Below are 25,668 nucleotides of genomic sequence, written 5' to 3' on the forward strand. Positions count from 1 at the left end.
CTCTTTTTCAACTGTTTCAGCTAGAACTTAATGTCTGTATGAAATTCGAAAGATAATCATTCTTTTCCTTTTTCTTTTTCTTTGCCCACAGGTCCCCTTTTACTATATGCCAAAAAAATAAAACAACTCAGCCACAGTTTCTTATCCAAGCAAGAAAAATAAACCATCGGTGAGCATCAAGGCCATTAAGATCTCACATCCAACTTAAGATCTTTTGTGCTCTGGATTCACGCAGAAAACTAAAACCCGGATCAGTGCAGAGGCCCTCTTCCACAATGGAACTCCATTTTCCTTTGCTTCAGCTGTTAATACCTGATAATACAACAAAATGTGTTCCCGTATTGCAGTCCAGTTTCATCTTTATTATATTTCCCATCCAAATAGATTTGCTCTTAAGGCCTGTCATTAATGGCATTTTGTTTGATCACTTGCCCTCAGTACTTTGCCTCAAAATGGCACTGGACATTTTTGTTTGAAAGGTGTCTCAGTCAAGAACAAAAAACTTTCAGCTGCCTTCCAAAATTCCCCCTGTGTGTACACTTCTGACTGGTCTGACATCCTACAATTCCTTTAAGCTAGGTTTCTTCTTTTTTATTGCTAGGGCTCACAATTTTCTCCATTTGTCTGATTTTATGCATTTCAATTCTCCGTCACCAGGGGGTTGACAGAGCGGCAGTTTCAAGCCAATTGGAATGCGACACTGCAAGATCATGTCAGATGATTTAGACTCAAGACTCATGATTTCATAATTGAATGTCCACAAATGTCATTTTATTTTGATTCTTTTACTTACTCTTGCTTTGAGAGATTTTTGGTTTGAGATCAACTTGTGCTCATTACTGTTATCTCCAAGATTGTTTTTTGAACATGTAATAATTACTTCTGTGCTTTTATGTATGTATTTTACATATGTATATGACACGCTAAGAAACAGGTACAAATGAATTAGTGACATTGAAGTATACACGGCCACTTTCATCCTCTAAAATAGCAGTATGAACAGATGACATTTAAAAAATTGAAACATTATGATCACAAATAATGTAGAGAGTGACCACCTCAGATTTACTTATTTGGCTTTGTATAAAAGAAAATTGAAACACAAAGATCATAATGAGAATCGTTTTATTTTCATGTCTGTGCATATCACATTTTTAAAAAAGATTACTGAAACCATTAAGGAAGGTGCAAGGTGTCAACATTTCAAACACATACCTGATCAAATCTAAGCATTACGTATGTTAGAAAGATCTGCATTTTATCTCACAGAGCGTATTATTATCACCTGCTTCATCAAGGAAAGCAAACGCCCTGTTGGGTGTGAACTGACCATTTATTCTGCATCCACATGGAATTTTCAATTTACAGAGTATGCATTTATGTAATAATGAAAAATATAGGGAAGGAGATCTGATAGTTGACAATTCTACTATCTATCAACATTTTTCTTTCATGGTAAATCACACAATTCGAGCGTATTATGATGAATTTTACATGTGAGCTATATCAGCATTAAAAATGGGTATGAGAGGGGTCAGAGAAGACTATGCTTAAGAGAGGACAGAATGCCCAGGCTTGGGGATACAGCAACACACACACACACACACACACATGCACGTACACACACACACACGCAACACACAACAGACGTACAATGATACACACACTCTAAAAATACACACATTTCATTTTAAGGTCAACTCATCCAGAATTTTTGTTTACCTTTCAAGGGCCAGGTTTTTCCATGCTTCAGATGATATGGACAAAGTTTGCAAAAATGGAAGCTTTTTTTATTCAGACCAAAGACTGCATAGTATCTCAAAACCACAACAAACTTTTCATCCCTTAAACCATAAATCAGTGGGCTCAGACAACGTGGTGCTAATACAAACAGAATGAAATTGGAGTATCTCACATTCAAAAACAGCATATAATCAATCTTCATAACAGCCATCTCTACGTAAGGGCACAACAGTTGAATCAAACAGAGAAGCAACTGAAAGGCATGAAGAACCACAGTCCTGAGACCCTTGGAGGCAGATGTCTTGTTGCTTGAAGCTCCTTTGGCAGCTGCCATGATTTTAACATAGGTGAAGCCTATGGTAATAGACATGATCAAAAAGTAAAACTGAAATAATACAGCTCTGAATTGTGCCTGCCAATTGTGTATGATCATCATCTCCAAACTGCAGATCAGGTATGAGGAAAAAAATTTGAGAGGAACAGAGACAGCAAATATAAGAAATACAATCAATGCAGGGATGCCTGCAAGACACCAGATCAGGACAAGGCCTAGCAGCCTGGTTCTAGTGGTGGAGATGCTGGCGTGTCTCAGAGGCATGCAGATGGCCACATAGCGTTCCAGGCACATTGCCACCAGAGTCAGAGGTGTGCTGATAGTGAGCCAAGCCATGATGGTACACATTATCACACAGGGAATACAGGGGACTGGGATCTGGAAGTAATTCGCAAAAAAGGCAATGTCTGTGAACACCATGAGGGCAGAGTCTGCGATCAATGTCTGCGCGAACAAAATGTAGCGAGTGTCGGTTCGAAAGGCCTCCTTTTTGAAGAAGGTGCATATCATGAGGCAGTTCACGTAGAGGAAAATTCCCACCAATACCTGCATCAGCATCATCTTCTCATTCGAAGCTCGGGAGAGGAGGGGTGTAGGAATATTGCTCATGTTGGTGTATTGAGGGACAGTTTGAGCCATTGTGTTTCTTGAGGGAAGACAGAAGATAAAAGAGTGAATGAATTTAAATCATAATCCATTTCTTAAAGAAAAACTGTAGTTCTCTAGTTCAAATAAAGTATCTAAATTTCTAATTAAACAGTGTAGTAAGTAATGGAATTCTAAAGGTTTGAAGAGCTTTCATTAAACATGTCTGTTCTAAATATTATAATAAAAAACAGGTTTAATCAAAATGAGGAAATATGACTTGCTTCTGTTATGAAAGGATCCCATCATCAGTCTTGTTACCAGTTTACATATGACAGATAGTCCAGATAACAATAGTAAAAAACTATTTTCCTTTAATGAGGACTAATTTTATGTCCCTTAATAAAACCTTGCAAAAATTGAATCAAAAATAATTCTATTGAAAAATGAAACATTTGGCTTGAATTTAAAACTAACTAAAATTCCATCAACCTGAATGAGAGAGGAGCTGTAATCATAGTATCATCTGATAAATTACACACAGACCTGTTCCTTTAAAAGAGATTTCATAATCAGCATGTTGTCAGTACCTTTCAGATGCTTTGGCTATGTCCTCATGCAACACTTTTAAGACAATCTTTTCAACATCATGCATTTATATATATATGTATACTGAAACTGTTCTAAACGGGCCAAGTGACGTGAGCATGTTGTGCTGACTGACTGTTTACAGATGCTTGCCTTGGCAACAGTTACACTGCTGATGTCATCCTCATGAAGAATCTGTTGCATCAGTAGCAGCTGAATGCAGCCTCAGTGGAAAATGGAGGCAAGTGAACAGAACAAGAGACTGGAACAGCCGGGTCCACTTGTGATGATATTATGTGTTCTCCATATGTATTACTTATCATGACTAAATCAGAAAATACATGATATGTCAATCAAGCAGTCAATCATTCAAATGTTACTTGTTATAGCACATTTTTTGCTTTCAAGACGGTTACAAAGCACTCTACATGTAGAATGGTGGGTTTTCCAGAGGGAGTAAAAAAAATAGAAAACCCAGACCAACTGGGGAAAAATTGGAAAAAGATTCCCTAACCTCAGTGAGGGAATAATGGAAAGGATAACATAGGGATAAAACATAAGTGGTATCGGTTCACCAGAACAGTTCCACGTTATAGTGAACGAGTTGGACAAGGGATGACTTAGTTAGTTAGTGTTCTGTCTCTCTCTCTCCCTGTGTGTGTGTGTGTGTGTGTGTGAACTCTTGCCCAAGCCTGTTTGTATTTAACAGGGCTTCAGTAAAGGTAGCTTTATTTTTCAACCTCATCTCCTGTGTCTCGAGTCATCTCTGCGTTTGGGTTCACCCTGCTCCTTGTCACAATCGTAATATAGGTGGGTTATAAGATATTGATAGGTCCTGCCGGTAAGTGGGGTACAGGTGCATTTGAAGCCATGCAAGTATGGAACAGTAACATCAAATCCATTTGATAGTTAACTGGTAATCAGTGAATTGATGGTAGAATTGGAGTAAAACAGTCACAGTTTTTGTTCTTATGATTTTTTGGGGGGCAGTATTTTGGAGATGTTGCAAGGAATTTATTTTGGCATACCACCCTAATGGATCACAGTTTTATAACTGAGACATTATAAATTCTTGAATTAGTTTTTCTTCATCTCTCAGTCACGGACAGAAAAGCTTTAATTTGGCAACATTTCATTTTTGAAAAATGCCTACTGAAAGATTTTTTTTTATGGGGCTGAACAGAGGAGACTGGGTCAATTGTAATCCAAAGGTCCTTAACAAATAAATTAGGGGCTACTGGCGAGGTTGAGTACAAAATTCACCATAGTACAATGAGAGTTTTTTGGACTTGGGTCCATCATATTGGTTTTGCCTGAATTTAGAAACAATAAGTTTGGTGGAATGAGCTTTCTGTCGAGATTCAGACAACAGAATCCCCAGACTCCTTCAAGAAAAAACTTAAAACTCATCTCTTCAAGCTGTATCTCTATTCTACTTTCCTTCCTATGTATGTCTCTCTATCCTTTCGATTGCTATTTTCATTTAAAAAAAAAGCACTCTACACTAGCTTAGCACTTAAATTTGTATCTTACTGACCTCTGTTATCCTTAGCAATAACTACTCTTAGCATAGTGATGCACTTATTTGGAAGTCGCTCTGGGTAAGAGCGTCTGCTAAATTAAGTAATGTAATGTAATGTAAAGTTTGTCATCAAAAGCCTGATGTTTTTAAGATACACTTCAAGTCTAGAGATCTGGAGATCTTCACCAGGCTTTACTGAGACGCATGGAAGTGTATCATCAGCAGAAAAATTAAAGTTTGTACTGTTCTTGTGTGTCTTTACACAATTTAACAGTAAGCCAAATTCCATTCAAAAGAATAAATGGGAGTCAGGATATAGCTTCCAAGCTTCAGTGCTTCACTGAGCAGTGCACTCACCCATCAAAGACGATATATATGTAGCTGTGTAAATAGGGTTAAATTCCTGCTTAAATTGGGACAACCAGCCGCTATTGTGGGCAAGACTTATTTTTATTGCTATATACAATTTGAGGCTTTTATTTTCTATGCATAACATCAAATTGTGGGTATCCTACAGCAGAGTATTGGATATGTGCTATGGGTAAGACTTCTGGTGCTTTCACTGTTTAATTCACTGGTTTAAAGTGAGTTGCATGTGCTGGAATCTGTGAGATAGGTATATCTTCAGCCAGGAGAACATGCTTTTCTTTACACCAATTATGCATTTATGTTTGTTCAAAGCTTCTGGTGATTTACTGTGTAGAAGGGAGCACCCAGGTCAAGAAGCACAAATATAAAGAGACAGTTATGGTCAGATGACAGGAGTAGGTCATTAACCTTCATGAGAGCTGTCTCTGTGCAGTGACCAGGTCTAAAACCTGACTGAAGGGACTCCCAGATATTACTGGAGTTAGGAAGGAGGAGAAAATCTAGGAGCTGTCCAGCTATAGCTTTCTCAAATTTCTGCTAGGAAGGAGAGAATTGATAATAGTTCCTAATATTTTTTAGGATTTTAGAGGGATAGGCACATAGCTTGATTATAAAGATGTGTTCACAACATTTATAATAAATGAAAAAGATTCTTCAGTAGTTTGAATTGAATTGTATCAAATGAACAGGTAGATGATTTAGATTTCAATTTTGTTTGAAAAGTACAACAATTGGGCTTGTGAGGAAGCTTGCTGAGACTTCTCACCAAACAACAGAATTAACAAACAAACAAACAAAATAATAAAAAAAAGAATAAAGCAAAGAAACCCAGCCTTGGCCACAAGCTACTCACAGAAGTCTCTGAGCAGCAACCCCACACCTGTATTTAATGTGCCTCTGATTAGGCAGGTGTGGTTAATTAACCAATGGCTGGCTTCACATGCACACAGACAATTACAGTGACAAACCATTACACAATCAACAATTAACAGATTTGGTTGCAATTGATTAAATGTGATCTGCAGTTGGCAGGTTTCGCACGGATTGAAGACAAAGGGCTGTTGATTTAACATGTCAACTATTAATACAAAGTAACAATTAACATTCAGTTTAACAGGGGACAGGTGAAGACCCTCTTTCACAGGGCTGATAAAAGTGGTACTGTAAAAGACTACTTTTCCATGCCAGAAAGAACACCTCTATATTTGTTGAGCACCATTTACGTTCCATTTTCCGATGTGCTTGTTAAAGGGAATGTGTGTAGTCAATATACCAAGGGGACAGTGCTTTATACTTACTTTTTGCATCTTGTGCAACAGAGTCAAGACTTAATTATAGGGTACTGTTGGTCACAAATAATGTAGAGACTGAACAGCTCTTGTTTATTTATTTGGCTCTGTAATAAGGAAAATCGAGATCATAACGACAATCGTTTTATTTTTCATGTCTGTGCATATCAAATTTTTTAAAACATGAAAACATTAAGCAGGTCAAGATGGTTTCAACATTTCAAACAGATACTGGATTTCAAATCTAAGCATTACGTCTTTTAGAAAGATATTCATTTTATCTCACAGAGTGTATTATGATCACCTGCTTCAATAAGGAAAGCAAATAACTGTTGGGTGTGAACTGACTATTTATTCTGCATCCACACATGGAATTTTCTTAATTTGCAGAATATTAATTTATGTAATAGATAGGAGATCTGATAAATATAGTATATATAGTTGGCAATTCTCCTGTTTATAAACATTTTTCTTTCATGGTAAATCACACAATTAGAGCATATTATTATGAGTTTTACACGTGAGCTATATCAGCATCAAAAATGGGTATGAGAGAGGGCCAGAGAAGACTACGCTTAAGAGAGGACAGAATGCCCAGGCTTGGGGATACAGCAAAACACACACACACACACACACACACGCACGCACACACACTCATGTACACACATGCGTGCACACATACACACACCAAACACACACACACACACACACACACACACACACAACATGCAAACATAGAATACAAACACACTTACAGAGACGTACAATGATACACGCACTCTAAAAATACACACATTTCATTTTAAGGTCAACTCATCCAGAATTTTTATTTACCTTCCAAAGGCCAGGTTTTTCCATGTTTAAGATGATATGGACAAAGTTTGCAAAAACAGAAGCTTTTTTTATTCAGACCAAAGACTGCATAGTATCTCAAAACCACGACAAACTTTTCATCCCTTAAACCATAAATCAGTGGGCTCAGACAACGTGGTGCTAACACAAATATAATGAAATTGGAGTATCTAACATTAATAAACAGCATATAGTCAATCTTCATAACAGCCATCTCTACATAAGGGCACAACAGCTGAATCAAACAGAGAAGCAACTGAAAGGCATGAAGAACCACAGTCCTGAGACCCTTGGAGGCAGATTTCTTGTTGCTTGATGCTCCTCTGGCAGCTGCCATGATTTTAACATAGGTGAAGCCTATGGTAATAGACATGATCAAAAAGTAAAACTGAAATAATACAGCTCTGAATTGTGCCTGCCAATTGTGTACGATCATCATCTCCAAACTGCAGATCAGGTATGAGGAAAAAAAATTGAGAGGAACAGAGGAGGCAAATATAAGAAAAAAAATCAATGCAGGCATGCCTGCAAGACACCAGATGAGGACAAGGCCTAGCAGCCTGGTTCTAGTGGTAGAGATGCTGGCGTGTCTCAGAGGCATGCAGATGGCCACATAGCGTTCCAGGCACATTGCCACCAGAGTCAGAGGTGTGCTGATAGTGAGCCAAGCCATGATGGTACACATTATCACACAGGGAATACAGGGGACTGGGATCTGGAAATAACTCCCAATCAGAGCCAAGTCCGTAAACACCATGAGGGCAGAGTCTGCGATCAATGTCTGCGCAAACAAAATGTAGCGAGTGTCGGTTCGAAAGGCCTCCTTTTTGAAGAAGGTGCATATCATGAGGCAGTTCACGTAGAGGAAAATTCCCACCAACACCTGCATCAGCACTATCTTCTCATTCCAAGATCGAGAGATGAGGGGTGTAGGAATATTGCTCATGTTGGTGTATTGAGGACCAGTTTGAGTCATTGTGTTTCTTGAGAAAAGCCTGAAAAGAAAAGAGTGAATGAATGTAAATCATAATTGATCCATTACTCAAAGAAAAACTGTGCAGTTCTCTAGTTCAAGTAAAATATGGGCATTTATAATGCTGTATCTAAATTTTTAATTAAACAGCATAGTAAGTGGTGGAATTGTAAAGGTTTGAAGAGCTTCTGCTCATTAAAAATATCTGTTCTAAATATTATGGGAAAAAAACAGGTTTAATAAAAGTGAGGAAATATGATTGCGTTCTATCATAAAACATTCTCATCATCAGTACTTTCATCAGTTTACATACGACATCTTCAGATAACAATAGTAAAAAACTCTTTTTCCTACAAAAAGGACATATTTATGTCGTAATGAAACCTTGCAAGAAATTAATCAAAAATAATTCTATTGGAAATTGAAAGATTTGGCTCAAATTTAAAAGTAGCAAACCGAAACGTCCTTCTGTATAATCCCCACACATGTATTATACTACCAGACTGGACAGCAAAAACACAAAATTTTCTTATATCATTCTATAGTTGAGAAAGTCCATCAAAATGAATGAAATAGGAACTGTAAACATAGCATCATCTGATATATTCCACACAGACCTGTTCATTTAGAAGAACTTGTCAGTATCTTTCAGATCCTTTAGCTATGCCCTTAAGTAACACTTTTAAGACAATAATTTCAACATCATGCATGTATATATACTGAATCTGTTCTAGACTGGCTAAATTATGTAAGCATGTTGTGTTGTGACCAGTTGTTTACAGATGCTTGCCCTGGCAACAGTTGCTGATGTCATCCCAATGAGTCTGTGGCATCAGTAGCAGCTGAATGCAGCCTCAGTGGAAAATGGAGGTGAGCAGAACAACAGAATGAAATAACTGGGTCCATTTTTGATGAGATTGTGTGCCCACCATATTTATTACTTATCAGGACTAAATGGGAAAATACATGACATGTCAATTGAGCAATCAATCATAATTTTATTTGATATAGTCCTTTTTTGTAACTGAGACTGTTGCAACGCATGGTACATGTAGAATGGCAGACTTTTCCAGAGGGAATAAAAAATGGAAAACTCAGGCCAATTGAGGAAAAAAATGAAAAATTATTCCCCAACTCCAGTTGGAAAAATAATGGAAAGGATAAAGTTGGGATAAAAACATAAATGGCATCAGTTGGTTAGAATGACCAGGCAATTTGGGAGCAGTAAATTATAGGGCACCGCAACAGGTAGCCTCAGAAGGGATAAGCTATGTGGGCGTATAGAGTTGGAATGAGCAGAAAGGATAGGACACATGACCCATGACCCATGACCCATGACCCATGACATTTACACCCCATTTAGAGCAGGACTCAGGTAAAAGCAAGGAAGCGGTCCAACTGGAAATGAGCCCACTGCAAAAAATAAATCCTCGCATTTGGGTTCACCCTTCTCCTTGTCACGAATGTGATGTAGGTGGGTTATAAGAGATTGATAGATCCTGCAGGTAAGTGGGGTGCGGGTCCATTTAAAGACATGCAAGTATGGAACAGTGACTTCAAATAGATATTTAACTGGGAACAAGTGAAGTGATGCTACAACAGGGTAACAGGGTCATATTTTTTCATATTTTTTGTTCTTGTGATTTTTTTGGGGCAGAATTTTGGACAAGTTACAAGGGATTTATTTTGGCATTCCATCCTAATGGAAGGGCAACACAGTATGCATTAGCATGCTAGGTTGCTGCTAAAAGCCATGTGGTTCGGCTGCATGCTAGCAGATTACCACATGGCTGCAATCACCTGTAATGTTACGTTATATTGTTATGTCATATTGGTTATTGTTTTCATTGTACAAAAAGGTCTGGACATTCATGCATGTGGCATGTTATCAGCATCTTATGTAGTGTGCGGTCACGGTGTACGTGGATATCCTACAGCATTTAAATTAGCTGTGTTGGAGCAGAGAGAGATCTAATACATGCAGGACAAGGGGTCCTACAGGAGAGGTTTGGGAAACGCTGTCCTACAGCAGAGCGTAGAAAATTCCGGCTAACCAGACACCCTTCGGTCATTTATGCTGACCCCAGTGTGGTTGTATGTTCCATTGTGCAGAATAAATTGGCAGGTTTGAATTGTATTAAAGACAAAGGGCCTTTGGTTTAACATTTTAACAATTAACACTGACAATTAACATTCATTTCCTCGGGGACAGATGAAGGCTGTCCTCCACAGATAAAAGTGTATGTTGGTATTGTAAAAGATGAACTTCCAAGCCAGAAAAAAAAAAACCTCTATATTTGTTGAGCACCATTTACAGTCGATTTTCTGATATGCTTGTTTAAGGGAATGTGTGTGATTTGTATACCAAGAGGACCGTTTTTTTATAATACCTTTTTTTATTTTAAGGGGGGTAACAAAGTCAAAGGTTCAACTAGGGACATTTCTAGCTATTGAAAAGATACGGGGCTAAGTCAAATTTGCCTGGGGCTTGTCTTTTTTTTGAAGGGAGATCGGCATCGTTAGGTTGGGGAGGTTATATCTACGTTCATGTTAATTAAATATTATCACACCTTCGGACGCAAGTCAAGTTCCGCTCTGTTACACAGTCTGTCTGTTGTTTTGCTATAAATTCCTCCTTTTTCAGGGCGAAAATATTCGGGGCTAGGCTTAAAATATTCGGGGCTATAGCCCTGAATGATCGGACCTAACGACGCCACTGGGTTCAACATAGGGTATTGTTAAAAACAACCAAACAATCATCAGCTGAAGCTGAACTATTCTTACACGAATGTCTTCTTCCTTCCTCTCGGTATAGTTTGGGTTAATCACAATATTTGATTACGGTATTTACGCCTGTCGGTATTGTTCAACTGTTCAACAGTACGCTTCAGCTAGTCATTTTGACTATGACTAACATACAGTTTCTGAATTTATTGTGACATTTTTTTAAAAAACAACACAAAACCATCACTAACTACAAGTAAAGCCCTCTTTATGCTATGATATGCTAAAGCTCAAAATCTTGATTTTTGTCTTTGATAATGTCGTAAAACAGCTCATGTTCCTATCCAAACAGTTAATCATTTGATATACTGTCTAATCATCCATGTGATAGAAATAAAGGGGAATTACTATATCATTAATGCATCAAGATACTTTGGTTCTGTAGGAATTCTGAGTGAATGAAGTGCTGTCAGTGACAAAGCAGTATCAATATCACTTACAAAAATGATCACAAACACAGGAATTCAGGTCGAATAATGATTGCAATATGATATCATAGCCTTGCAGAAACAGATGTCCATTAATATGGTTTAGGTTAATTATTTGGATCTATGGCAAGGGATTAAGATTTCTTTGTCTTATGCATTATCTTTGTTAATGTTACTAGTATGGGGAGAGGTGGATTTAGAGGTTGTAGATGTGTGAAGATAGCTTTAGCTGTACAGTGTCCATTTTCCCGGAAAATGACCGTCATCAAGGCCAGGTAACATGTTCATAACTTACAGTACATTTAACATTTGACCTTAAATCAGATACCCACTCAGAGAATCTTTTTATTTCACTACTTTAGGACAGAGGGGTTTTTATTTAGGCAGGGGAAGGGGATGGTTGTTGTCAGGATAGTTACAGGTGGTATGGGTAGTAGGTGTGGTACTAGACATAGAGTCAGATTGTTGTGTGTGCCCACTAATCATTCCACCCGGCTGGCTGAGATCTCAGATAGAAAACCTCCTGGACAGAGGCATGCATTTGATGCATTCTCCCCACATGGCTTTTCCACAGCTTTACCTACATGTAACAGAGTAAGATTCAGTTTTGATTATGAGACACTATGGTTTGGGGGAAAATTCTGTTTGCATCAAAAAAAGGAAATTTCACCCACTACAACAGCTCCATACCCAACCAAGACAAATTAACCATAGGTCAGCATAGACATCATCAAGATCTCATATCCAACTTTTTCTGTGCTCTGGAAACTAAAACTAAGATCAGTGCAGAGGCACTCTTCCCCATGTCAGATAGAAGGCCTCCCAGACAGGGGCCTGTCAACCCAGGATCAGCAGAAATGAGGGGGAAAATGAAATCTGACATATTACACAGTTATATGGGGGAGACTAAGTCAAATTTCATATTTAAGTACATGTAACATGTAAGATTCATCTTTAATTACATCCCTGGTTTGAAAAACACCTATTTGTTAAAAGAGAGATAATGGCATTAAATAGGACAGAAAAATGGATAGGTAGTTCATTTTGAGGGACTAATCTCTCTCTCTTTTTTACATTGTTTTGCTATTTATTATCCGTGTTTTCCAGATAAAACAGTGGACAGTATCCATCATCGTGGTATTAGATGCACATCGGGCTTAGAGGCTTTGAGCCAAGCACTTTTAGCAGTTCATGATTGGCAAATAAGCAAACCAGCGCGTGGTTGAAGGCGAATGGGGAGGCTGAGACACATGGCTACGGTGTTTTTCCAATCCTGTGGATTGGTGTGTCCCGTGTGCCATGTATGGAGATAATTATTACCTGGACATTTGAACAAAGGTGTGCTACCTTAGCCTTTAGCCCTCTCCCCTGACACACACAATCCCCAGTAAAAAAAAAAACATACTCATTACTGTGAAAAAGTCAACACCTGGGAGGTGTGCCTAATTGCCTCCACATCATTGCTCTTTTGTTTGGAAAACAATGTTTCTCTGTAGAGATGTGCAACATTGTACTGGGGTTGGCTATATCACCAGCCTCTGTAAGGCTTCAATGAGGAAGGCAACATTTTTCATTTTTAACTGTTGTGGCCAGAACATGCCTGTTACATTACACTGCATTATTATCATTTGACATATGCTCTTATCCAGAGTAACTAACGTAGAGTAGGCTACAATTCTATTCATTTATACAGCAGAGTATTTATTGAGGCAATTGTGGGTTAAGTACCTTGCCCAAGGATACAACAGGACTTCTGTAGCAGGGAATTGAACCAGCAACCAGCAAAGATACTGAGGGTGGGTTTCTGTGGCCCTAGACAGGCCTCGGTAAGGCAAACACTTCTCCAGTTCTCCAGTATAAGCCCTTGCTTTATAAATGAGCTTCAGGCATTGTAAACAACCCATTCCCTTTGACTCCTTTCCTCCTATCTCTGTGCAGATTACAGAGAGTCCTTCAAATAATGCTTGAGTGAAATATGGAGTCCCATAAGGTTCTTGGGTCTTTACTTTTCAATATACGTGTCACTGCTTAGTGATATTGTATGTAAACACAGGTCCCCTTCTGCCATGTGGCATTAAAAAAAACTCACTCACTACAACAGTTCCTTATCCAAGCAAGGCAAACTAACCATAGGTCAGCATAGGGGCCATTAAGATTTCATATCCAACTTAACATCTTCTGTGCTCTGGATTCACGCAGAAAACTAAAACCCGGATCAGTACAGAGGCCCTCTTCCACAATGGAACTCCATTTTCCTTTGCTTCAGCTGTTAATATCTGATAATACTACAAAATGTGTTAAACTCTTACATTTTAGGTTGATCCTAAATTATCATAGTTATATTTAATCTGTTACAGGGTCTGTCACAAATGGCATTTTTGTGCTTGCTTGCCCTCAACACTTTGCATTAAAATAGGATTGCAATCATATCGTTAGACAGCAGCATAACTTTTCTGTATGAGAAATATATGTTATTAGCCTTCCACATTCCTGTCGTGATCTGCACAGATTCACAGTTTGTATACTGAGCATCCTTAAAAACTGTTATATCACCTATTCAGAGTGTCATTCTTAGCCATAACATACAGTGCCAAAAGCTCAAAATGATATGAAATTACATGACACAATTTGATTGAGGTGACCTCATACAAACTGTAAGCGCTCTATTCCAAAGCAAACCTGTTCAGTATTCCTACTTTGTCAGCGTTTTCTGACATGACTTGGCTCTGTCATTTTTCATCTTACCATCTGAAGACAAGGCCTTTCATAGGCAGAAAAGAGACTGAACACCTCGTGTTCATTTATTTGTCATTGATCTTACAAAGATCATAATAACAATCATTTTATTATTTGTGCTTGTGCATTTCACATTTTTGAACATGAAACATTTACACACAGCAACACACACACATACATACACTAAACATACAGGGGATGCATACATTTATGTGCACACATGCACACACACACACACACACACACACAGGTACACTAACATTCTATTCAGTTGTTTTATTTACCATTCAAAGGTGATATTTTTTCATGTTTAAGGTTCTTTTGATACAATTTACAAAAACAGAAATCTTTTTTACTCAAACCAAAAACGGCATAGTATCTCAGAACCACAAAAAACTTTTCATCCCTTAAACCATAAACCAGTGGGCTCAGACAACGTGGTGCTAATGAAAATATAACAAAATTGGAGTATCTCACATTTATAAACAGCATATAATCTATGTTCATGACAGCCATTTCTACGTAAGGGCACAGCAGCTGAATCAAACAGAGGAGCAACTGAAAGGTATGAAGAACCACAGTCCTGAGACCCTTGGAGGCAGATTTCTTGTTGCTTGAAGCTCCTTTGGCAGCTGCCATGATTTTAACATAGGTGAAGCCTATGGTAATAGACATGACTATGAAGTAAAACTGAAATAATCCTGCTCTGATCTGTACTTGCCAATTGTATATCATCATCATCTCCAAACTACAGACCATGTATGAGGTATAAATGCTGAGAGGAACAGAGGAGACAAACGCAAGGAGTATAATCAGAGCAGGTATTGCTGAGAGACACCAGATGAGGACAAGGCCTAGCAGCCTGGTTCTAGTGGTGGAGATGCTGGCGTGTCTCAGAGGCATGCAGATGGCCACATAGCGTTCCAGGCACATTGCCACCAGGGTCAGAGGTGTGCCGAGAGTAAGGCAGGCCATGATGGTGCACATTATCACACAGGGAATACAGTTAACCGTTATCTGAAAGTAATTCCAAATCAGGGCCACGTCTGTGAACACCATGAGGGCAGAGTCCATTAACAGAGTCTGTGCAAACAAAATGTAGCGAGTGTCGGTTCGAAAGGACTCCTTTTTGAAGAAGGTGCATATCATGAGGCAGTTCACATAGAGGAAAATTCCCACCAGTATCTGCACCAGCACTACCTGCTCATTCCAAGGTAAGTGAAGTGGGGGTGCAGGAATATTGCTCAGGTTGGTGTATTGAGTGGCATATTGTGCCATTGTGTTTCTTGAGGGAAGACAGAAGAGAAAAGAGTGAATGAATGTAAATTATAATTAAACCATTACTCAAAGAAAAACTGCAGTTCTCTACTTCAAGTAAAATATGGGCATGTATAATACTGCATCTACATTTTTAATTAAAAAAATATAGCAAATATGGGAATTGGTTAAGGCGAGGAGAAAAAAAAAAACAATGAAATGTAGACCAGTGCTTCTATTAACCATTAACTTCCAGACACATTAATCTCAAGATGCTGGTTCCAGCTCCCAGCTCTCTGTTTAACCACATGAAGATGCTGTTTGCCCAATGTCTCGGCACACCACAAGGACGCTTCTCTGGATTAATAACTTAACTTGGGGTAGTGCCCTGAGATGGTGAGGGAATGACTCAACCCAGATCACAGACACTGTGTATATTGATTCTTTTTCTTACTGAGATTTGACTGAGTTAATTGAGGGCTCATTTCAACTTGACATCACTTGACATCACGTCACTTCTGTGGTTACTTTGTTGTGTGGCTACAAATGTCTGTAAGATTACATTTTGTTTAAACAGCTAGTAGCAGCTAGTAGCAGACGTCATGTAGAGGTGGCAAATAAGCATCAGTATTCGATCAATAAAAGATAATTAAAAGCTCAGTAAAGCTAATTGAGGTAATTAATTCAAGGCTCAGTTGGAAAGAAAAAAATCATAGAACGTGTATTGTCAGGATCAGGTTTGAAAAAAATGACTGTAAAAGAGAATTCACTTTCTCACACATTAATTGCATTGATATATAATATATTTATTTTTGCTACAAATGATGCAAAATTAAGTTCTGAACAGTTCATTTTACACTACATTATTACACCAGTTTAAGATGTATTATGGCTTGTATGCCAGCACAGTTGCAATGGTTCTATGGGTATATGAAACATTAAAGGAAAAATCAGGTTAAAAAAAATACAAGAAATACATTCATTCCTATTACACTATAGATGCGCTTATATGTAAATTTCTTCAATTATAATATGGTACTACAAAATACCTAAAAGCATACTAGCACATTTCAGAATCATGTGAATTCATGTTGTTCATCTTGTAATTCTGATACAAAATAAAGAAACAATAATGAAAATGCACTTTATTTGTACTACATTTCAATTGGTCTACATTTAAATATTCTCATTTAAAAATAATATCAGAAATAAAGCAACTGTTGCAATATTAATATTAAGGTTAATACTAATTGCCATACTACATATTAGTTAATATTAATGTTAGCAAAAGTCAGGTTAAAAAAGTTAAAAAGAAATAGGTTCATTTCTTTTATGACACAGATACCCTTATATGTAAAATTTCTTCATAATTTCAGAAATAAAGCAACTGTTGCAATATTATTATTAAGGTTAATAGTAGTTGTGATACTAAATATTAATTCAGATTAATGCTAAACATTCACAACATTGTTAATGAAATAACTGCCAAAATGCATCAAAATGTTCATCTAGTGCTTAATTTTAGTTCCACTGCATGTTTTTAAAATTGACACATTTATGATTTATTATGATTTATGATAATATTATATGAATCTGTAAATCCATTCAATGAGAAAAAAGTAAGTATGAACAACTGTTGAATGTGAAACTAATACATTATTACCTTCAATACATGTGCTCGGATCCCCAGTAAAAGTAGGAATAGCCAAAATGTGTGTGTTATATAGTCTGGTGAGCAGGTTTTCTGACCAATGGCCTTAGAGGGATATTTTTGTATATTGTGATGCTGTTGGCAAAACTAGCAACAGGGGACCATTGGGGGGTAAATGGTATGTGGGATTAATTAAGGTCCAGGTCCAATAATGAGATTGCAATATGATATCATAGACTTGCAGAAACTGATGTCAATTAATATGGTTTTGGACAATTATTATTTGGATCTATGGCAAGGATTTAGGCCTTCTTTGACTCATGACACTACTTTGCAAATGTTACTAATGCAGGGAGAGGTTAATTTAGAGGTTGTATGTGTACAATGACAGATTTAGAGTTTCCATTTTCCTACAGAATGGCCCTGATAAGGTCAGGTGACAGAAAGTTGCGTGTTCCCACTAATCATCCCACTTGCCTGGCTGAGATCTCAGGTCAGCATAGAGATCTCATATTGAAATGAACATCTTCTGTGTTCTGGATTCACAGAGGAAACTAAAGCCCAGATCAGTGCAGAGGCCCTCTTCTCCATGTAAGATGGAACGCCTCCCAGATAGAAGCCTGGCACACCCAGGATCAGCAGAAATGAGGGGGAGAATGAAATTTGACTTATTTTCCCCCACATGGCTGTTCCACAGCTTTTTCTGCACATAATGGAGTAAGATTCATTTGATTACTTCCCAAATTTGATAATATATAATAAATATTTGATAAAAGAGAAAGGTATTACCTAGGACAGATGAATGCATGAGTAGTTCATTTTAAGTGAATAATCTATCCATTTTTACAATATTTTATTGTTTATTTGTCTGTGTTATGTAGGATGGACAAATAGATTGGCAGATCATTTTGAGGGAATAATCTGTTCATTTCTTTACAATATTTGTCTGTGTATTCTAGGTGAAATAGACGACAGTATACATAAAGGTCTATAAAAATAATTCAAAAGTAGAGTATAAAAAAAGTAAAAAAGGTAGAACACAATTAAAAGCACCCGGAGATATCAGGCTTTGAGCTACACTTGCTTGTGCCTTTTTTTCAATGCCTAAAATATTTTTTGAGATTTGAGATTTTGAGATTTTTTTAATGGTTTTACATAGAAAATTTCCTTTTGACTGATATGGATAGAATGATCAAAGACTGAACATTCTATCACATGCAGCTGACATCACAATAGGCCTACTACAGTAGCCACAGAGACAATCTCCAAAGCAAAGCTTAAAACTACTAGCCACTACCATGTGAGGTTTTTTCAAGCTAAGTTTGTCCTAAAACTTTCTATTCTAATTATATTTCCAAAATTAATGGGATAATTGGGAAGTGAATTGTAAATCAAATTACTTAAAACTAAAGCTATATTCATCTTGTGATTGCAGTACGTTAAAAAAACAAGTGTTGTTGATGGAGACACCTTCCAAACAAAATGGCAATGTCCAATGCCACTTTGAGGCAAAGTATTGAGGGCAAGTGAGCAAAACAAATGCTATTTGTAACAGACCCTGTAACAGATTAAATATAATTATACTAACCTAACTTAGGATAAAAGTAAGATTCAAATGGGCACAAGATCCAGTGTAGAAGAGGGCCTCTGCACTGATCTGGGCTTTGGTTTCCTTTGTGAATCCAGTGCACAGAAAATGTTAATTTGGATGTGGGACCTTGATGGCCTGTATGCTGACCTACACGTCATTTAGATTTTTCTCACTTGGATGGGGAACTGTTGTAGTGGATGAATTTTTGATGGCATGTGGTAAAGGGGGACCTGTGGGTAATGTCTTTGACATTAATTTATATTGCAGTAGAAGTGATACTGTGTTTTCATACAGTCTTCACAAGGGGGTAATAAGTATATTGAAAAAAGCAACAGACCAAGTACAATTCATTGGAGGACTCCATATATCAGATTTGAGGGACCATCTACAATCCAAACAGACGGGAATGGAATCAGAGTCTTTTACAAATTTCATGCAGATATTAAGTTGCATAGCAGCAGAAAGTGACGCTATGCTTTCATACAATCAAAGCAAGGTCGTACTCTGAAGAACTCTTTAAGTGTTTGCCTTACTGAGGCCTGTTCATAGAGCTTACACAGAAACCCACCCTCAGTATCTTCTAATGAAAAAGTAGGGGAACAGCGGTTTGAGCCTGCTGCACACACATACTGGATCAAAACAAATGACACTTCTGTATCAGCTTTAGAATAAAAGTCCTCATCAGGCCACAACAGCTGAAGGTGGCACACTTCTAAAAAAAATTCTTGCCTTCCTCACTGTAGCCTGAGAGACGTTGGTGATGTGTCTAACCCCAGTACAATGTTGCACATCTCCACAGAGAAACTTTGTTCTCCCAGCAAAAGCACACAAGTGGTTACACACAATTAGGCACATGTCTCAGGAATGTTGTTTTGACCTGGGATTGAGTCTGGGGGGTGCTGAAGGCTGAAGGAGCAAAGCACTGTAATTGTACCCTTGAGCATCCCGGTAACAATCACCTCCATGCGTGGCACATGGGACACACTGGTCCAGAGGATTGGAAATACATACAGCTGTGTGACATGGCTGTGTGAATTAATAATCAAATACACAGTATTTGCAGCACTGTATGAAAGCACATGTTTACAGGATTTAAGGGTCCCCTCCTCACTAAGGGCTATACAGCGTGCATTTGGAGAGGTGTGTGATGCTTACTCGATGACACACCTATTATCACCATGTGTGTCAGCCCCCCGTCTGCGCTTAACCACGCACTGGTTTGCATATTTGCCGATCATCAACTGCTTAAAGGGCTGGGCTCAAAGCCTCCAAACCTGATGTGTATTTAATACCATGATGATAATTCATGTATACTGTTGTCTAATTCACCTAGAATACACAGACAAATATTGTAAAGAAATGAACAGATTATTCCCTCAAAATGATCTATCTGTCCATCCTATATAACACAGACAAATAAACAGCAAAATATTGTAAAAATGGATAGATTATTCACTTAAAATGAACTACTCATGCATTCATCTGTCCTAGGCAATACCTTTCAATCTCTTTTATCAAATAATTATTATATATTATCTAATTTGGGAAGTAATCAAATGAATCTTACTCCATTATGTGCAGAAAAAGCTGTGGAACAGCCATGTGGGGGAAAATAAGTCAAATTTCATTCTCCCCTCATTTCTGCTGATCCTGGGTGTGCCAGGCTTCTGTCTGGGAGGCGTTCCATCTTACATGGAGAAGAGGGCCTCTGCACTGATCTGGGCTTTAGTTTCCTCTGTGAATCCAGAACACAGAAGATGTTCATTTCAATATGAGATCTTGTTGATCTCTATGCTGACCTGAGATCTCAGCCAGGCAAATGGGATGATTAGTGGGAACACGCAACTTTCTGCCTCTATGCCTAGTATCACATTTAGTACCCACGCTAACTGTAACTACCCTTCCAACCACCAATGTCTCTGCTGTCTGTGTGCTGAGGTGCTGAACTGAAAAGATTCTCAGAGTGGGTGCCTGCTTTGAGGTCAAATGTACAATGTGCTGTAGGTAATGAGTATGTAGCATAACGGTTAAGGGTAAGGACTCGTAACCGAAAGGTTTCTGGTTCGATTCCCCCCAGGAGCACTGCTGCTGTACCCTTGGGCAAAGTACTTAACCCACAATTGCCTCAGTAAATATCCTGTGTAAATGATTTGCATTGTAAAAACCTGTAATTGATGTCATTCACTCTGGATAAAAGCATCTGCTAAATGGCAATAAAGTAATGTAATAATGTCACCTGATCTTATCAGGGCCATTCTATAGGAAAATGGAAACTCTAAATCTGTCATTGTACACATACAACCTCTAAATTAACCTCTCCCTGCATTAGTAACATTTGCAAAGTAGTGTCATGAGTCAAAGAAGGCCTAAATCCTTGCCATAGATCCAAATAATAATTATCCAAACCCATATTAATTGACATCAGTTTCTGCAAGTCTATGATATCATATTGCAATCTCATTATTGGACCTGAATTTTTAATGTGTGAAAGCTTCTTAATTAATCCCACATACCATTTACCCCCCAATGGTCCCCTGTTGCTAGTTTTGCCAACAGCATCACAATATACAAAAATATCCCTCTAAGGCCATTGGTCAGAAAACCTGCTCACCAGACTATATAACACACACATTTTGGCTATTCCTACTTTTACTGGGGATCCGAGCACATGTATTGAAGGTAATAATGTATTAGTTTCACATTCAACAGTTGTTCATACTTACTTTATTTTTCTCATTGAATGGATTTACAGATTCATATAATTTTATCATAAATGTGTCAATTTTAAAAACATGCAGTGGAACTAAAATTAAGCAATAGATGAACGTTTTGATGCATTTTGGCAGTTATTTCATTAACAATGTTGTGAATGTTTAGCATTAATCTGAATTAATATTTAGTATCACAACTACTATTAACCTTAATAATATTGCAACAGTTGCTTTATTTGTGAAATTATGAAGAAATTTTACATATAAGGGTATCTGTGTCATAAAAGAAATGAACCCATTTCTTTTTAACTTTTTTAACCTGACTTTTGCTAACATTAATATTAACTAATATGTAGTATGGCAATTAGTATTAACCTAAATATTAATATTGCAACAGTTGCTTTATTTCTGATATTATTTTTAAATGAGAATATTTAAATGTAGACCAATTGAAATGTAGTACAAATAAAGTGCATTTTCATTATTATTTCTTTATTTTGTATCAGAATTACAAGATGAACAATATGAATTCATATGATTCTGAAATGTGCTAGTATGCTTTTAGGTATTTTGTAGTACCATATTATAATTGAAGAAAATTACATGTAAGCGCATCTATAGTGTAATAGGAATGAATGTATTTCTTGTATTTTTTTTAACCTGATTTTTGCTTTAATGTTTCATATACCCATAGAATCATTGCAACTGTGCTGGCATACAAGTCATAATACATCTTAAACTGGTGTAATAATGTAGTGTAAAATGAACTGTTCAGAACTTAATTTTGCATCATTTGTAGCAAAAATAAATATATTATATTTCAATGCAATTAATGTGTGAGAAAGTGAATTCTCTTTTACAGTCATGTTTTTCAACCCTGGTCCTGACAATACACGTTCTATGATTTTTTTTCTTTCCAACTGAGCCTTGAATTAATTACCTCAATTAGCTTTACTGAGCTTTTAATTATCTTTTATTGATCGAATACTGATGCTTATTTGCCACCTCTACGTGACGTCTGCTACTAGCTGCTACTAGCTGTTTAAACAAAAAGTAATCTTAGAGACATTTGTAGCCACACAACAAAGTAACCACAGAAATGACGTGATGTCAAGTGATGTCAAGTTGAAATGAGCCCTCAATTAACTCAGTCAAATCTCAGTAAGAAAAAGAATCAATATACACAGTGTCTGTGATCTGGGTTGAGTCATTCCCTCACCATCTCAGGGCACTACCCCAAGTTAAGTTATTAATCCAGAGAAGCGTCCTTGTGGTTTGCCGAGACATTGGGCAAACAGCATCTTCATGTGGTTACGCAGAGAGCTGGGAGCTGGAACCAGCATCTTGAGATTAAAGTCTCTGGAAGGTAATGGTTAATAGAAGCAATGGTCTATATTTCATTGTTTTTTTTTCTCCTCGCCTTAACCAATTCCCAAATTTGCTATAATTTTTTAATTAAAAATGTAGATGCAGTATTATATATGGCCATATTTTACTTGAACTAGAGAACTTCAGTTTTTCTTTGAGCAATGGATTAATTATAAGTTACATTCATTCACTTTTTTCTCTTCTGTCTTCTCTCAAGAAACACAATGGCACAATATGCCACTCAATACACCAACCTGAGCAATATTCCTGCACCCCCACTTCACTTACCTTGGAATGAGCAGGTAGTGCTGGTGCAGATACTGGTGGGAATTTTCCTCTACGTGAACTGCCTCATGATATGCACCTTCTTCAAAAAGGAGGCCTTTCGAACCGACACTCGCTACATTTTGTTTGCACAGACTCTGTTCATGGACTCTGCCCTCATGGTGTTTACAGACGTGGCCCTGATTTGGAATTACTTTCAGATAACGGTTAACTGTATTCCCTGTGTGATAATGTGCACCATCATGGCCTGGCTTACTCTCGGCACACCTCTGACCCTGGTGGCAATGTGCCTGGAACGCTATGTGGCCATCTGCATGCCTCTGAGACACGCCAGCATCTCCACCACTAGAACCAGGCTGCTAGGCCTTGTCCTCATCTGGTGTCTTGCAGGAGTTCCACCCCTCACTGTTTTCTTCATGTTTGTCTCCTCTGTTCCTCTCAGCATTTTTTCCTCGTACTTTGTCTGCAGTGTGGAAATTATGATCATATACAATTGGCAAATACAGGTCAGAGCTGCATTGTTTCAGGCTTACTTCATCGTCATGTTGGTTACCATAGGCTTCACCTATGTTAAAATCACAGCAGCTGCCAGAGGAGCCTCAGACAACAAGAAATCTGCCTCCAAGGGTCTCAGGACTGTGGTTCTTCATACCTTTCAGTTGCTCCTCTGTTTGATTCAGCTGCTGTGCCCTTATGTAGAAATGGCTGTTATGAACATAGATTATATGCTGTTTATAAATGTGAGATACTCCAATTTTGTTATATTTTCATTAACACCACGTTGTCTGAGCCCACTGATTTATGGTTTAAGGGATGAAAAGTTTTTTGTGGTTCTGAGATACTATGCCGTTTTTGGTTTGAGTAAAAAAGATTTCTGTTTTTGTAAATTGTATCAAAAGAACCTTAAACATGAAAAAATATCACCTTTGAATGGCAAATAAAACAACTGAATAGAATGTTAGTGTACCTCTGTGTGTGTATGTGTGCGTGTGTGTGTGTGTGTTGCTGTATCCCTAACACACCTCACATGATGTACAAAGTCAGAAAAACAATAAAATATCATTCTGAATGATCAGTTTTTTTTTCATGAATTAATGTATCAGTATAATATATAACATGAAACCAAGTAAAATTATTCATGAGTACAAAATATATGGTCATTTTACTCCTAATAGGTAATTGCCTATCTTAATTTAAGAATACAACAGTAATACACACAAATGCAAAAATGTAAGAAGACAGTCCCTCAAACAAAGCAATGCTTAAAACTAGAATGCAGTATCTGTTTTAAATGAAGGGATGCTGCAACCTGTGTGATCTGCTTGATGTTTTCAATATTCATTTTCAAAAATATGAGACGCAGAGAAACCAACAATAAAATGATTTCCATTAGGATCTTTTTACTTTGATCTTTCTACCAAGACAAATAAACAAACAGGAGGTGCTCAGTGTCTGCACTGTTCATAATCATGTTTCTCAAATCTCTCAAATTGTCTGTAATGTTTACATTTTTTTAAATGTCTGTTTATACCACCTTTAAAGAGGACTGAAGAGGGTCTAAGTATACTTCAGTGTCATAGTAATTCGTTTGTGCATTTTTTTGTATAAAATACATTCATAAAAGATACACTATATGGACAAAAGTATTTGGACGCCTGACCATTACATTGTAATGACATTGTATTCAAATACATATACTTTAACATGGAGTTGGTCCCCCTTTTGCAGCTATAACAGCTTCCACTCTTCTTGGAAGGCTTTCCACAAGATTTTGGAGTGTTTTTGTGGAAATTTGTGCCCATTCATTCTGTAGAGCATTTATGAAGTCGGGCACTGATGTTGGACGAGAAGGCCTGGCTCGCAATCTCCGTTCCAGTTCTGTCAGTGCTCCGTCTCCTTAGCCGTGGTGTTTTTGTTTTTCCTGTCCATGTGCTTTAGCCCTGCCCTGCTCCCCGCCCGATCTCCCACCGCCTGATTGCCTGCAAACCTGCTTCCCATTCCCTCGTTTCCCTCAGCATCCCTTCATTTAAAACAGATACTACATTCCAGTTTTAAGCATTGCTTTGTTTGAGGGACCGTCTTTTTACATTTTTGCATTTGTGTGTATTACTGTTGTATTCTTAAATTTAGATAGGCAATTACCTATTAGGAGTAAAATGACCATATATTTTGTACTCATGAATAATTTTACTTGGTTTCATGTTATATATATTATACTGCTACATTAATTCATAAAAAACAACTGATCATTCAGAATGATATTTTATTATTTTTCTGACTTTGTACATCATGTGAGGTATGTTAGTCAGGGATGCAGCAACACACACACATACACACACACAGGTACACTAACATTCTATTCAGTTTTTTTATTTACCATTCAAAGGCGATATTTTTTCATGTTTAAGGTTAAACATGAAGAAAACAGTGAGGGGTGGAACTCCTGCAAGACACCAGATCAGGGGTGACACACAAACACACACACACACACACATACACGCACACACACACACACACGCACACACACACACACACACACACACACACACTTAGGCAAATGCAGGGCACATACAGGTTAAATATACATTTACACAGACATTCA

General features: G+C 37.6%; 4 protein-coding genes across 4 annotated transcripts; 1 reads left to right on the forward strand and 3 right to left on the reverse strand.

Annotated features, from left to right (window-relative positions):
- Positions 1-1,696: 1,696 nt before the first annotated feature.
- Positions 1,697-2,716, reverse strand: LOC118783794 (odorant receptor 131-2-like). The gene has a single exon (XM_036537751.1). It carries the CDS (start codon positions 2,714-2,716, stop codon positions 1,697-1,699), a length of 1,020 nt encoding a protein of 339 aa, XP_036393644.1.
- Positions 2,717-7,256: 4,540 nt separating this feature from the next.
- LOC118783795 (odorant receptor 131-2-like) lies at positions 7,257-8,258 on the reverse strand. Its single transcript, XM_036537752.1, has one exon. It carries the CDS (start codon positions 8,256-8,258, stop codon positions 7,257-7,259), a length of 1,002 nt encoding a protein of 333 aa, XP_036393645.1.
- Positions 8,259-14,479: 6,221 nt separating this feature from the next.
- On the reverse strand, positions 14,480-15,481 carry LOC118783796 (odorant receptor 131-2-like). The gene has a single exon (XM_036537754.1). The coding sequence runs from the start codon at positions 15,479-15,481 to the stop codon at positions 14,480-14,482; it is 1,002 nt and encodes a 333-aa protein (XP_036393647.1).
- Positions 15,482-23,005: 7,524 nt separating this feature from the next.
- LOC118783797 (odorant receptor 131-2-like) lies at positions 23,006-24,007 on the forward strand. Its single transcript, XM_036537755.1, has one exon. The coding sequence runs from the start codon at positions 23,006-23,008 to the stop codon at positions 24,005-24,007; it is 1,002 nt and encodes a 333-aa protein (XP_036393648.1).
- The last annotated feature ends 1,661 nt before the right edge of the window (positions 24,008-25,668 follow it).

Source organism: Megalops cyprinoides, chromosome 9 (assembly GCF_013368585.1).
Source record: "Megalops cyprinoides isolate fMegCyp1 chromosome 9, fMegCyp1.pri, whole genome shotgun sequence".
Classification (NCBI taxonomy): domain Eukaryota; kingdom Metazoa; phylum Chordata; class Actinopteri; order Elopiformes; family Megalopidae; genus Megalops; species Megalops cyprinoides.

What these genes read in the sequence shown, in the direction of transcription:
- LOC118783795 (XM_036537752.1), bottom strand. Translation starts at nt 8,258, where the DNA reads ATGACTCAAACTGGTCCTCAATACACCAACATGAGCAATATTCCTACA.
- LOC118783797 (XM_036537755.1), top strand. Translation starts at nt 23,006, where the DNA reads ATGGCACAATATGCCACTCAATACACCAACCTGAGCAATATTCCTGCA.
- LOC118783796 (XM_036537754.1), bottom strand. Translation starts at nt 15,481, where the DNA reads ATGGCACAATATGCCACTCAATACACCAACCTGAGCAATATTCCTGCA.
- LOC118783794 (XM_036537751.1), bottom strand. Translation starts at nt 2,716, where the DNA reads ATGGCTCAAACTGTCCCTCAATACACCAACATGAGCAATATTCCTACA.